Source organism: Symphalangus syndactylus, chromosome 22, assembly GCF_028878055.3.
Source record: "Symphalangus syndactylus isolate Jambi chromosome 22, NHGRI_mSymSyn1-v2.1_pri, whole genome shotgun sequence".
Taxonomy (NCBI): Eukaryota; Metazoa; Chordata; class Mammalia; order Primates; family Hylobatidae; genus Symphalangus; species Symphalangus syndactylus.
In genome coordinates, this window is record NC_072444.2 from 15754293 (window position 1) to 15767729 (window position 13437).

The 13437-nt window shown below is 43.8% G+C and overlaps 1 protein-coding gene across 8 annotated transcripts in view; it reads left to right on the forward strand.

Annotated features, from left to right (window-relative positions):
* Window positions 1–13437, forward strand: part of USP48 (ubiquitin specific peptidase 48) — a 117959-nt gene that overhangs the window by 28206 nt on the left and 76316 nt on the right. For 7 of the 8 annotated variants that reach the window (XM_063631649.1, XM_063631650.1, XM_055262441.2 and 4 more), the window contains exons 2-3: window positions 10774–10894; window positions 11853–12009. In XM_063631649.1, coding sequence (XP_063487719.1) covers window positions 11979–12009 — 31 coding nt within the window. In that variant the 5' untranslated portion in view covers window positions 10774–10894; window positions 11853–11978. Of the gene's footprint in view, window positions 1–10773; window positions 10895–11591; window positions 11727–11852; window positions 12010–13437 lie in introns of all 8 variants that reach the window. The other variant, XM_055262444.2, reaches the window with a different exon arrangement.

Below are 13437 nucleotides of genomic sequence, written 5' to 3' on the forward strand. Positions count from 1 at the left end.
CCTAGCTGGAGCTTGGTGGCATGAACACAACTCACTGTAGCCTTGACCTCCTGTGCTCAAACAGGTCCTCTTGTCTTAGCCTCCCCAATAGCTGGGACCACCCGCATGTGTTACTCCACCTGGCTCATTTAAAAAAAATTTTTTTTTTTTTTTGTAGAGATATGGTGTCACCATGTTGCCCAGGATGGCCTTGAACTCCTGGGCTCAAGCAGTCCTTCTGCCTTGGCCTCCCCATGCTGGGATTACGGGCATGAGCCACCATGCCTGACCTGTTTTTAGATTTGCTTATTTCTTGCATGTCTAATTTATGAGACCTTGATACAGTAATTCCATGAGGCATTACATGAAAATCACTGTAAAGTTTTTAGTAACTAGAACCTAGAATTTATATTATCATGGTTCTCCTTTATTTTCACTTTCAGGAAAACCTGTACTTTAGTGTTTTAAGTAAACTAGTTTCCTTCTTCAATGACTTTTCAAAAAATTTTTCTTTAAAAACAGTTTATTTGTAAGTGGGCAACATAGTGAGACCCTGTCTCTAGAAAAAAAAAAAAAAAAAAAAACTCTAAAAGTCCTGGCCAGTCGCGGTGGCTCATGCCTGTAATCCCAGCACTTTAGGAGGCCAAGGTGGGCAGGTCACGAGGTCAGGAGAACGAGACCAGCCTGGCCAACATAGTGAAACTCCATCTCGACTAAAAATACAAAAATTAGCTGGGCATGGTGGCGCGCACCTGTAGTCCCAGCTACTCGGGAGGCTGAGGCAGGAGAATCGCTTGAAACCGGGAGGTGGAGGTTGCAGTGAGCTGAGATTGAGCCACTGCACCACTGCACTCTAGCCCGGGGAACAGAGCGAGACACCGTCTCAAAAAAATAAAAATAAATAAAAAAATAAAGGCCCCAGGCACAGTGGCTCATGTCTATAGTCCCAGCACTTTGGGAGGCTGAGGTGGGTGGATCACTTGAGTCAAGGAATTCTAGCCCACCTTGCGCAATGAGGCTAAACCCCATCTCTACAAATGATTAAAAAAAAAAAAAAAAAAGCCGGGTGTGGTGGCATATGCCTGTGGTTCCAGCTATTCAGAAGGCTGAGGTGGGAAGATCACCTGAGCCTGGGAGTGTAGAGTATTATACACCCTGAGTGCCCAGGAGGCCATGGATTTTGTTTGTTGTTGTTGTTGTTTTTTTTTTTGTTTTTTTTGTTTTTTGTTGTTTTGAGGCAGAGTCTTGCTCTGTCACCCAGGCTGGAGTGCAATGGCATGATCTTGGCTCACTGCAACCTCCGCCTCCTGGGTTCAGGCGATTCTCCTGCCTCAGCCTCCCAAGTAGCTGGGTTTATAGATGCCTGCCACCATGCCAGCTAATTTTTGTGTTTGTGGTAGAGACGGGGTTTTGTCATGTTGGCCAGGCTGGTCTCGAACTCCTGACCTCAAGTTATCTGCCCGACTCAGCTTCCCAAAGTGCTGGGTTACAGGCATGAGTCTCAGGAGGCTGGGGCAGGAGAATGTCTTGAACCCGTTAGGTAGAGGTTGCAGTGCACTCCAGCCTGGGCAACAGAACGAGACTCCATCTCATAAATCAATAAATAAAAACTGAGAAACTAAGAGGTGATGAGGAAGAAGCAGAACCTCTGTAAATGACCATTTGGAGTGAAATCCCTACCCTCTTTCCCATTCAAAGGATGAATCTTTGAACTGCATAGCAACTGTGAAATCTTTGATTATAAATTTTCCACTCATTGTGCATACTCTTAAATGACAGATCATTGGAGATCTACCAAAACAGAACTGAAAGTGTATCTCCTACCTATAGTCAATATATTATAGAAGGAACTTAGTCATTCATCCCTTTGATACCTAGCCTACTACTTTTCTACTCCCTGAACACAACTTTTGACTTGTGGAACATTGTTTCTTTTTTTTTGCTGTGTCACCTAGGCTAGGGTGCAGTGCCATGAGCTCGGCTCACTGCAACCTCCGCCTCCCGGGTTCAGGTGATTCTCGTGACAGCCTGTGGAGTAGCTGGGATTACAGGTATTCGCCAGCACACTCAGCTAATTTTTATATTCTCAGTAGAAATTTAGTAGGGTTTTGCCACGTTGGCCAGGTTGGTCTTGAACTCCTAGCCTCAAGTGATCCTCCCGCCTCGGCCTTTCAAAGTGCTGGGACTACGGGAGTGAGCCACCACATCCAGCCTGGAAAATCGTTTTGTTGCAATTTTGGGCATCATTCCAGATTTCTCCTTAACTTTCTTGCCTATGGCATCTTATTAGTCCCCAGGTTCTATTGATTTCTTCCCATCAATATGCTTGAAATTCCAACTTCCTCCATTCCTATTCCCACTGAATTGGCTTTTTTTTTGGAGATGGAGTCTCACTTTGTCGCCCAGGCTGGTGTGCAGTGGTATCTCGGCTAACTGCAACCTTGGCTTCCTGGTTTCAAACTATTCTCCTGTCTCAGGTGATCGGCTCACCTCAGCCTTCCAAAGGGCTAGGATTATAGGCGTGAGCCACCACACCTGGCCTAAATTGGCTTTTTAAGACCTCATCTTCCACTAGAAAAATTGTTAGTTATGTCTCACACCTTGTTTAGCTTCTGACTTACGTCTCATGCCTTGTTCAGCTTCGGGCTGTCCCTTTTTTTTTTTTTGGACAGAGTCTTGCCCTGTCACCCAGACTTGAGTGCAGTGGCGTGATCTCGGCTCACTGCAACCTCCACCTCCCGGATTCAAGAGAGTCTTCTGCCTCAGTCTCTGGAGTAGGTGGGACTACAGGCACGTGCCACCATGCCTGGCACATTTTTGAATTTTTAGTTTAGCGGGATTTCACCATATTGGCCAGGCTGGTCTCGAACTCCTGACCTCAAGTGATCCGCCCGCCTCGACCTCCCAAAATGCTGGGATTACAGGTGTGAGCCACCGTACCCGGCCCGGTCTGTCCTTTTTACTGCTGCCAAAGTTTGTCTCTGGCCTAAAATCACAGCAGATGTCTGCTTAGCACGTCATAACCAAACCTTTTGGAACCTATCCTTTGCCTAACACTTTGGTGTTCTCAGTGCAGTCTTGGAACAAAGTACCCATTAGGGTTATCTGAATTCCTTATCGTACTATGGCATTGCCATTGTGCTGTTACTACTCAAGTTTGGTGGACCTGTGCCCAGAAGTAGAATTATTGAAACAAAAACATTGGTGTCATTTAACATTTTTGAGATGTTTTCTTTAGTTATTTTTCCTGCAGGATTATATGATATTTTGATTTATAAGAAATATATGCTTAGTCTTTGTACTACTTCTGGCACAGCTCCTAAAACCTTTGGAATCTCCGAAGTGACTGTCTTTTTGTATGCTAATGAAATGACTGATGGCTGGGAGTTCTTGGTAGCCTCCAGATAGGGGCTGGTTGCCAGGAGAACCAACCACTTGATGAGAAGGTTAGAGCTTTTTAGTCTGACCTCTGGGAGGGGAGAGGAGCTAAAGGTTGTTGATCTCCAGTGGCCAGTGATTCAATCAGTCATGCCCATGTAATCGTCTTTTTTTTTTTTGAGATGGAGTGCAGCTCTGTTGCCCAGGCTGGTGTGCAGTGGCATGATCTCGGCTCACTGCAACCTCCGCCTGCCAGGTTCAAGCAGTTCTCTGCCTCAGCCTCCAGAGTAGCTGGGATTACAAGCACCTGCCACCATACCTGGCTAAGTTTTGTATTTTTAGCAGAGTCAGGGTTTCACCATGTTGGCCAGGTTGGTCTTGAACTCCTGACATCATAATCCACCAGCTTCGGCCTCCCAAAGTTCTGGGATTACAGGCGTGAGCCACTGCGCCCAGGCTTTTTTTTTTTTTTTTTCTTTTTTTTTTCCTCTTGGAGACAGGGTCTCTCTCTGATGTCCAGACTGGAGTGCAGTGGCGTGATCTCAGCTCACTGCAGCCTCTGCCTCCCGGGTTCAAGCAGTTCTCTTGTCTCAGCTTCCTGAGCAGCTGGGACTACAGGCATATGCCACCACACCTGGCTAATTTTTTGTATTTTTAGTAAAGACGGGTTTTCGCCATGTTGGCCTGGCTGGTGTCAAATTCCTGGCCTCAAGTGATCTGCCTGCCTCAGCCTTGCAAATTGCTGGGACTACAGGTGTGAACCACTGCTCCCGGACACTGTCTCATATTTTGTGAAACACTCAACCTCTTTGATCTGTTTTGATAGTTGATAGACACAGGTACACAGAACTGTTTTTCTACTGTAAGGAAATTGGCACACACATGATGATAAATGATCCTCGATACCTGGGGCCTACTCCTAATGAGGGATAAAGTGGAGTTAGGGGCATTGGAGAATGACGAATGGGAGAGGCTAAGCCCTCTGTAGTTGGCATTCTGCTGGGCTGCTAAGGCTGGCTTTAGAAGTAACAGCTTATAATTAGAACTGTGATTTGTGTCTGCCTGTCCATCCATCCTCCCTCCCTCCCTCCTTCCCTTCCTTCCTCCTCTTGAAACAGTTTCTGGTTGCCAAGGTTGGAGTGCAATGGCATGATCTCAGCTCACCGCACCCTCTGCCTCCTGGGTTCAACGAATTTTTCTGCCTCAGCCTCCTGAGTAGCTGAGATTACAGGCATGTGCCACCACGCCTGGCTAATTTTTTGTATTTTTAGTAGAGACAAGGTTTCTCCATGTCAGCCAGGCTGGTGATCTGCCCGCCTTGGCCTCCCAAAGTGTTGGAATTTTAGGCGTGAGCCACTGTGCCCGGCCATTATTTGTGTTTGTTAAGTAGATTCTTTACCTCTCCAAGTAAGAGAACAAACATAACCCTCCCTCCCACCATATTGGGCTATGTATGAAAGGCTTAGCAACAATTTAGAAGTTTAGAAAGCCCAAGCCCTTTTAATACAAAGCACTGCCATTGGCTTTTTCGTTCCCACCTGAAGTGTGGCCATTGAGGCTCAGAAGCCATAGGTTTGGCCTGGGGTAGTAGTCTATCACAGGTCACCTGCACTTGGCATTCTGCTGTGATGGTGGTCTAGCCGACTGAAGATGTATTCAGTAATACCTAGCAAGCAATTAATTTAAGAAAATTTAAAAAGAACAATGCCAGTGTTGTGGGGCCTAATAATACAGATTGCTCCCAGCTTCTCATAGTAGCTTTTGAAAGTCTTATTGTGGTAATATTTAGGCCATAGGTTGTGTTTGCCTTTTGATGCCAGCTTTAGAACCAGTTGAGTATGCGTGATTTTTGGTTGGGGACAGGGAGAGCCTAACTTTTGTTCATTGTCTGAATTATTTTGCTATCAGGAACTGGAGACTAAAATCTGAACAGATCCACTGGAACTATTTTCTGAGAGTGATGTCTGTGTTTGACCCATGGGAGTATCTGTCTCCCCAGCCAGGTCGTGTGAATTTTTTTTTTTTTTTTTTTTTTTTTTTTTTTTTTTTTGAGATGGAGTCTCGCTCTGTCGCCCAGGCTGGAGTGCAGTGGTGTGATCTCGGCTCACTGCAACCTCCGCCTCCCAGGTTCAAGCAATTCTCCTGCCTCAGCCTCCCGAGTAGCTGAGATTACAGGCGCCCGCCACCACGCCCAGCTAATTTTTGTATTTTTAGTAGAGATGGGGTTTCACCATGTTGGTCAGGCTGGTCTCGAACCCCTGACCTCGTGATCCACCTGCCTCCACCTCCCAAAGTGCTGGGATTACAGGTGTGAGCCACCGTGCCCGGCCCGTGTGAAAAATTTTTACCACCCACTTGTCCAAGAGGAGGGAGTGAACAAACAAGACATGATATTACACCTTTGAAAAGCAGAGTTGAAAGAATTGACGAAATAAGTGCCTACTTTGTTTTAGAGGTACGTTTTCACCATGGTTACTGACACTATTTTTTCCTATCTCCCAAAGACCTCTGGGAGAGTCCATTGCCACTAGCTGTAATTTTCTTTTTTTTTTTGAGACGGAGTCTTTCTCTGTCCCCCAGGCTGGAGTGCAGTGGCGCGATCTTGGCTCACCGCAAACTCCACCTCCCGGGTTCACGCCATTCTCCTGCCTCAGCCTCCCGAGTAGCTGGGACTACGGGCGCCCGCCAACATGCCTGGCTAATTTTTTGTATTTTTAGTAGAGACGGGGTTTCACCGTGTTAACCAGGATGGTCTTGATCTCCTGACCTCGTGATCCGCCCGCCTTGGCCTCCCAAAGTGCTGGGATTACAGGCTTGAGCCACTGCACCTGGCAGCTGTAATTTTCTTTGAAAAGAACCTTCCTAATATATCTTTGTCACTGTTCCCAGGAAAGATTTTACGTTACTTTTCTCAGTCTCAGAATCAGTTTTGTTTCTTCTTTTTTTTTTTTTTGAGACGAGTCTCGCTTTGTTGCGCAGCCTGGCTGGAATGCAGTGGTGCGATCACAGCTCACTGTAAACCCTGCCTTCCTGGTTCAGGCGATTGTCTCACCTCAGCCTCCCAAGTAGCTGGGATTACAGGCACACGCCACCACGCTTGGCACATTTTTGTATTTTTAGTAGAGATGAGGTTTTGCCATGTTGGCCAGGCTGGTCTTGAACTCCTGACCTCAAGTGATCTGCCCGCCTCGGTCTCCCAAAGTGCTGGAATTACAGGCAGGAGCCACCGCACCCAGCCAGTTTTGTTTCTTTAACTCTCTTATAGTAGACCTTTCCCATTAGAGATGAGTTATAAGCACTAAAACAAAACCCTGGCTTCTTCTCCCCACAGTAGATGGGTTCTACTTTTATTTCATTAGTAAGCTTTTTTCCCTCCTAGCTTTGACATAAGCTGACAAAACTGTTCTGAAATTGGTTGAACTTGTTTTCATTTTTATTTTTTCAAAAGTTTTAAAATAGAGACAGGGTCTCACTTTGTTGCCCAGGCTGTATTGCAGTGGCTGTTCACAGGTGCAATCATAGTTCATTGCAGCCTCCAACTCCTGGCTTAGGCCATCTTCTGCCTGAGCCTCCTGAATAGCTGGCACTATAAGCATGTGCCACCACACCCAGCTTCATTTTTATATTTTGGAAGACAGTATGTTTAAACAGAACATTAAAACAATTATTTACTTATTTTTGGAATATGTAATACATTTTATTGTTCAAAGTCTGAAAGGTGTAAAAAGTGATGGGGTTAGCCTGGGCAACATGGCGAGACCCTGTTTTTACAAAAAAAAATTAAAAAATTATCCAAGTATGGTGGCATGCACCTGTGGTCCCAGCTACTCCAGAGGCTGAGGCTGGAGGATCACTTGAGTCCAGGATGTAGAGGCTGCAGTGAGCCATGAACATGCTGCTTCAGTGTGGGAGTCAAAAAAAAAAAAAAAAAGGAGGGAAGTTCAGAGTGTTGTTTACTTCTGACTTACAGCTGGCAAGTACAGAGATAATCTTTGCCGATAAGGTTGTTTCTAGTTTATAGTATACTCTTCTATCTAAACAAACAGGTATGTTTACCCCATTTGTAAATAAAAAAAAATGGCAACATGATATGCAGTGTTTTGTACCTTCCTTTTTTTTTTTTTTTTTTTTTTTTTTGAGGCAAAGTTTCACACTTGTTGCCCAGGCTGGAGTGCGATGGCGTGATCTTGGCTCACCACAACCTTCACCCCCCGAGCTCAAGCAATTCTCTTGCCTCAGCCTCCCAACTAGCTGGGATTAACAGGCATGCGCCACCATGCCCGGCTAATTTTGTATTTTTAGTAGAGACAGGGTTTCTCCATGTTGGTCAGGCTGGTCTCGAAATCCCGACCTCAGGTGATCGGCCTGCCTCAGCCTCCCAAAGTGCTGGGATTACAGGCATGAGCCACCGTGCCTAGCCCACCTTCCTTTTTTCAACTAATGATATCGTTATATATCACAACATTAAAAGCTTTCCCTACCTTTTTATTTATTTATTTTTATTTATTTATTTATTTATTTTTGAGATAGAGTTTTGCTCTTGTTGCCCAGGCTGGAGTGCAGTGGCACGATCTCGGCCCACTGCACCCTCCGCCTTCCAGTTTCAAGTGATTTCTCCTGCCTCAGCCTCCCGGGTAGCTGGGATTATAGGCACCCACCACCACGCCTGGCGAATTTTTGTATTTTTAGTAGAGATGGGGTTTTTACCATGTTGGCCAGGCTGGTCTCGAACTCCTGACTTTGTGATCCGCCCGCCTGGGCCTCCCAAAATGCTGGGATTACAGGCCTAAGCCACTGTGCCCGGCCTACCTTTTTGTTTTTTGACAGCAGTAGTTTTTATTGTTTGGTTATATTGTAATTTATTTTATTACTTCCATATAAATTTCCAGTCTTTTACTGTTACCAGTAATCCTTTAGTGGGTATCCTACAGAAATCTGCAGAACTTTGTCCTGTAATGTTCCTTTATAGCAAAAGAAAACCTAAGCTTATGTTACATTCAGTTGTGTCTCTTCGGTTTCCTTTAATCTAGAACTGTTAGTGAATCTTCCTTTGTATTTCATGACACTGACTTATTTTGTATAAAGTCCCTTGAGTTGGTTTGGTCTGATGTTTCCTCATGATTCAATTAAGGCCATGCATTTTTGGCCAGAATATCACAGAAGTGATTCTGTGTTGTGCATTATACCAGAAGGTGTGTGGTGTCAATTAGATTCATCACTGGGTGTGTTAAATTTAACCATTTAGTTAAGGTGGTGTCTGTCAAGTTTCTCCACTGAAAGTTATTATCTTTCCCTTTGTAATTAACTTTTTCTGAGATGCTTTGAGGCATTGTAAATATTGTTATTTCTCCAACTTGCCTACGTGATCATCCGTGATGATCCTTGCCTGATTTCTTTCTGAATCTGATGTATGCCAAATGGAGATTTTTAATTCTGTCATTCCTTCCACTTTGATAGTTGGTTTTCTTCTAAAAGGAAGAGATTTTTCTTCTATCCATCTCACCATGAAATGATGGATTCTTACTTTATTCAGTAGGTTATAATCCTGTTACTCATTTTGTTGCTAAATTTTATTGCCAAATTTGACCAGTGGGACCTCCCCTTCCAGCCAACTTGTGCTCTTTTAACATGTCTCCATCACTCTTTCAGTACATCATTTTAGGGCACAGTAAGATGTAGGTTCGTTTTCTAATTTCACTGCCCTGGCCTTGGAATCAGCCATTTATTTCTCCAAGGAGCACTGGATTCTTTTAGTGGGTAACATTTAGAAGTCGGGATCTGTGTTTCAGAATTATTAACCCATGTCTGTATGGAAAAGAAGCCTACTAATTAGAGTTGGCTATTTGTTCCTTTTGTCTTTAGCCAGAGGGTACTACTAAATGAGCTTGATGACTGTGTAAGTTGCTTTGGTCAGTCACACCACCTCCCTCCCCCTCCCTCACTCCTTCCTTCCCTTCAGTCTGGATCTTTTATTTAGTTGAAATATGTTTTCTCTGTTTTGAATTTAGGATTCTTGTCATCCTTGTTGATTCCTTTTTTTTTCTGAGACCGAGTCTCTCTCTGTTGCCCAGGCTGGAGTGCAGTGGCACGATCTCGGCTCACTGCAACCTCCGCCTCCTGGGTTCAAGCAATTCTCCTGCATCAGCCTCCAGTCTTCAGCCTGTACCTGGAGTTACGGACGTGTACTACCACGCCTGGCTAATTTTTGTATTTCTAGTAGAGACAGGGTTTCACCATGTTGGCCAGGCTGGTCTCAAACTCCTGACCTCAAGTGATCCTCCTCCCTTGGCCTCCCAAAGGGCTAGGATTACAGGCGTGAGCCACCACGCCTGGCCAGTTGATTTATTTTTGTTTGTGTGTGTGCATGAAGTAGTGTGAGAAACAGTCACATGGTCCCAAACTGTGCATTATATGAAAAGGTACATTTCCTTTTCATTCATTCATTCATTCATTTTTTCCGAGACAGAGTCTTGCTCTGTCGCCCAGGCCAGAGTGCAGTGGTGCAATCTCGGCTCCCTGCAACCTCCGTGTCCCAGGTTCAAGCGATTCTTCTGCCACAGCCTCCCAAGTAGCTGGGATTACAGGCCTGCACCGCCACGCCCGGCTAAGTTTTGTATTTTTAGTAGAGACAGGGTTTCAGGCTGGTCTCGAACTCCTGACCTTGTTATCTGCCTCCCTCAGCCTCCCAAAGTGCTGGGATTACAGGTGTGAGCCACTGTGCCCGGCCGAAAAGGTACATTTTCTTTTAACCTATTCCCACTCATGCTCTGTAGGTAACCAGTTTCATTAGTCTCTTGTTTTTCCTTTCTGTATTTCTTTTTGTCCAAAATGAGCAGATATATGTACATGTATATTTCCTTATATATTTCTTACACATAGCAGTATACTAGAGATACTCCTTTGCATTTTGCTTTTTTAATAATGTGTCCTGGATTTATAAATTACTTCCTATCTGTTCATAGATATCTTTTTCATGCTGTGTGTGTGGGGGTGTGTGTGTGTGTGTGTGTGTGTTTTACAGTTGCATAGTACTCTGCCATATAGATGTACCATATTGTCTATTTTCGGGCATTTGGGTGGCTTCCAGTATTTTGCAATTAACAGACAGTGCTGTAATGAATAACCTTATGAGTGAGATTTTGCGTTGTTGGAGGTATAGCCTAAGGAACAGTAAATCCTCAGAAATGAGATGGCCAGGTCTAAAGGTAGTTGTCTATGTAGTTTTGTTAGCAACTGCATTTCTACCAGCAGTATATGCATGCTTGCTTCTCCGCACTCTCACAAACTGAGTGTCTTATACTTTCTCAGTTTTGCCAATTTATAGATGAGAAGTGGTATCTCATTATAGTTTTAATTTGTTTGTCTCTCATGAAACTATGGTCTTTTAAAAATTAAATGTTTTTTTTTTTTCCTTAGACGAAATTGCAAAGGAAATCCGAATTGCTTGGTTGGTATTGGTGAGCATATTTGGTTAGGAGAAATAGATGAAAATAGTTTTCATAACATCGATGATCCCAACTGTGAGAGGAGAAAAAAGGTAAATCATAATTTTTTAAGCGATTGCTATATGCTATTTTTTGTTTTTGTTTTTGCTTTTGTTTTGGGCCTGTGATCAGAAAACTCTACTGATTTCAGGTAACCTGTGCAGCTTTAAGATAAGTAGTAGAACTTAAGACTCTAAGCCACTTGAATTGGAACACTTCTTAATGATATGCTTTAAAACAGGCAGCTGCGTAATTCAGTAAGCCTTTAAATAATAGTTTTAGTTTGAATGCTGATTCTGTGTTTGCTTTAACATTGCATGTTTTATTTCGAAATCTTAACGCCTCTTTAAAGGAGATGGTAATTCAGGGGAACAAACTCATGATGATAGCACTTTGCTTTCTAGGGCTTGTATTTTTTATATAATTTTGCTTTTTAAAAATATACATTAAATTTCCTACACATAAATCTTAGCATTCACGAAATAGCCAAGTTTGTCATATAGATATTTTAATAAAATAATAATTCTTTGTAAGGTCAGGAATTCCCAACCTTATCTTTGGAAAAAGTTGCAGCCAGTTCCCTCTACCACCCCCAATCTTTAAAATCTCTAGAAGATAAAGGAAGTTTTCTGCATAAGTTTTACTTTGTCATTCTACTGAATGCTGGCAGTTTAGAAATACAGCAAACATAAAACCTATATACGCTTGTTCAAAACCGATCTTTTCTAGAATCCACTGTTCTAATTTTAGATTTAAGTGGCTGGAGAAGACGATATGCTAGAGATGAGCAGTGATGCTGTCCGAAGTCTTTTTCACTCCTGTGGTCAACCCAAAATGGGGCTTTCATGAAAATTATGCCCCACCTCCAGCCAAGAGAAACTTAAGGTGGCTATACCATGTTGGTTGTGACGGTCTTACACATTTTTAATGTGAAAATTTAAGAATAATGCTTAGAAATGTGTTGTTTAAAGGAAAATGGGTTTTATAATTAGGAATTTTGTATTTTTGTAGAACTCGTTTGTGGGCCTGACTAACCTTGGAGCCACTTGTTATGTCAACACATTTCTTCAAGTGTGGTTTCTCAACTTGGAGCTTCGGCAGGCACTCTACTTATGTCCAAGCACTTGTAGTGACTACATGCCGGGAGACGGCATCCAAGAAGAAAAAGGTGGGTGGAAAGGGGTGGGGGAGAGCTCTCTTCCTGAACGTTTTTTTAAACTTTTTTTTTTTTTTTTTTTTTTTTTGAGTCTTCCTGTTTCCCAAGCCAGAGTGAAGTGGCGCCATCTTGGCTCACTGCAACGTCTGCCTCCTGGGCTGAAGCGATTCTCCTGCCTCAGCCTCTCGAGAAGCTGGGATTACAGGCGCCCACCACCACACCTGGCTAATTTTTGTATTTTTAGTAGAGACAGGGTTTCACTATGTTGGCCAGGCTAGTCTCGCACTCCTGACCTCAAGTGATCTGGCTGCCTCGGCCTTCCAAAGTGCTGCAACTACAGGTGTGAGCCACTGTGTCTGGCCTAAACTTATTTTTATTATTATTATTATTATTTTTTAAGACAGTTTCACTCTTGTTGCCCAGGCTGGAGTGCAATGGCATAATCTCGGTTCACCACAACTTCCGCCTCTCAGGTTCAAGCGATCATCCTGCCTCAGCCTCCCGAGTAGCTGGGATTACAGGCATGCACCACCACGCCCGGCTAATTTTGTATTTTTAGTAGACACGGGGTTTCTCCACGTTGGTCAGGCTGGTCTTGAACTCCCGACCTCAGGTGATCCACCTGCCTCGGCTTCCCAGAGTGCTGGGATTACAGGCGTGAGCCACTGTGCCTGGCCTAAACTTATTTTTTTTATAGAGACAGGGTCTTACTCTGTTGCCCAGGCTGGTCTTGAACTTCTGGCCTCAAGCAATCCTCCTGTCTCGGTCTCCAAAAATGCTGGATTACAGGCATGAACCATGGTGCCAGACCTTGAATAGCTTTTACCAGCCTGCAAAGCCTTTGCACCCCAAGGAGTAATATTTTATCTTTATTTTACAGATGATATATTGACTTGCTGAAAGCCACAATTTGTAGTAAGGATATAAATATTCAGAGTCTGATTAGACAGAAGCTACACAATAATTTGAACAGAAAAGGTTTTTTTTGTTGTTGTTTGTTTTTTGAGACAAGGTCTCACTTTTTCGCCCAGGCTGATGCGAGCACAGCTCACTGCAGCTTCAACCTCCCAAGCTCAAGCAATCCTCCTGCCAGAGCCCCCCCAAGTAGCTGGAACTACAGGCATGCACCACCACCTCTTGCTAATTTTTGTATTTTTTTTGGAGACAGCGTTTTACCATGTTGCCCAGGCTGGTCTCAAACTCCTGGGTTCAGTCGATCCACCTTCCTTGGTCTCCCGGAGTGCTGGGATTACAGGCATGAGCCACAGCACCTGGGCTTGAATAGCTTTTACTGGCCTGCAATGCTTTTGCAGGCCAAGGAGTAATATTTTATCTTTATTTTGAAGATGATATGTTGACTTGCTGAAAGCCACAGTTGGTAGTAAGGAAATAAATATAGTCCAATTAGAAGACAGAAGCTACAGAATAATTTGAAAAGAG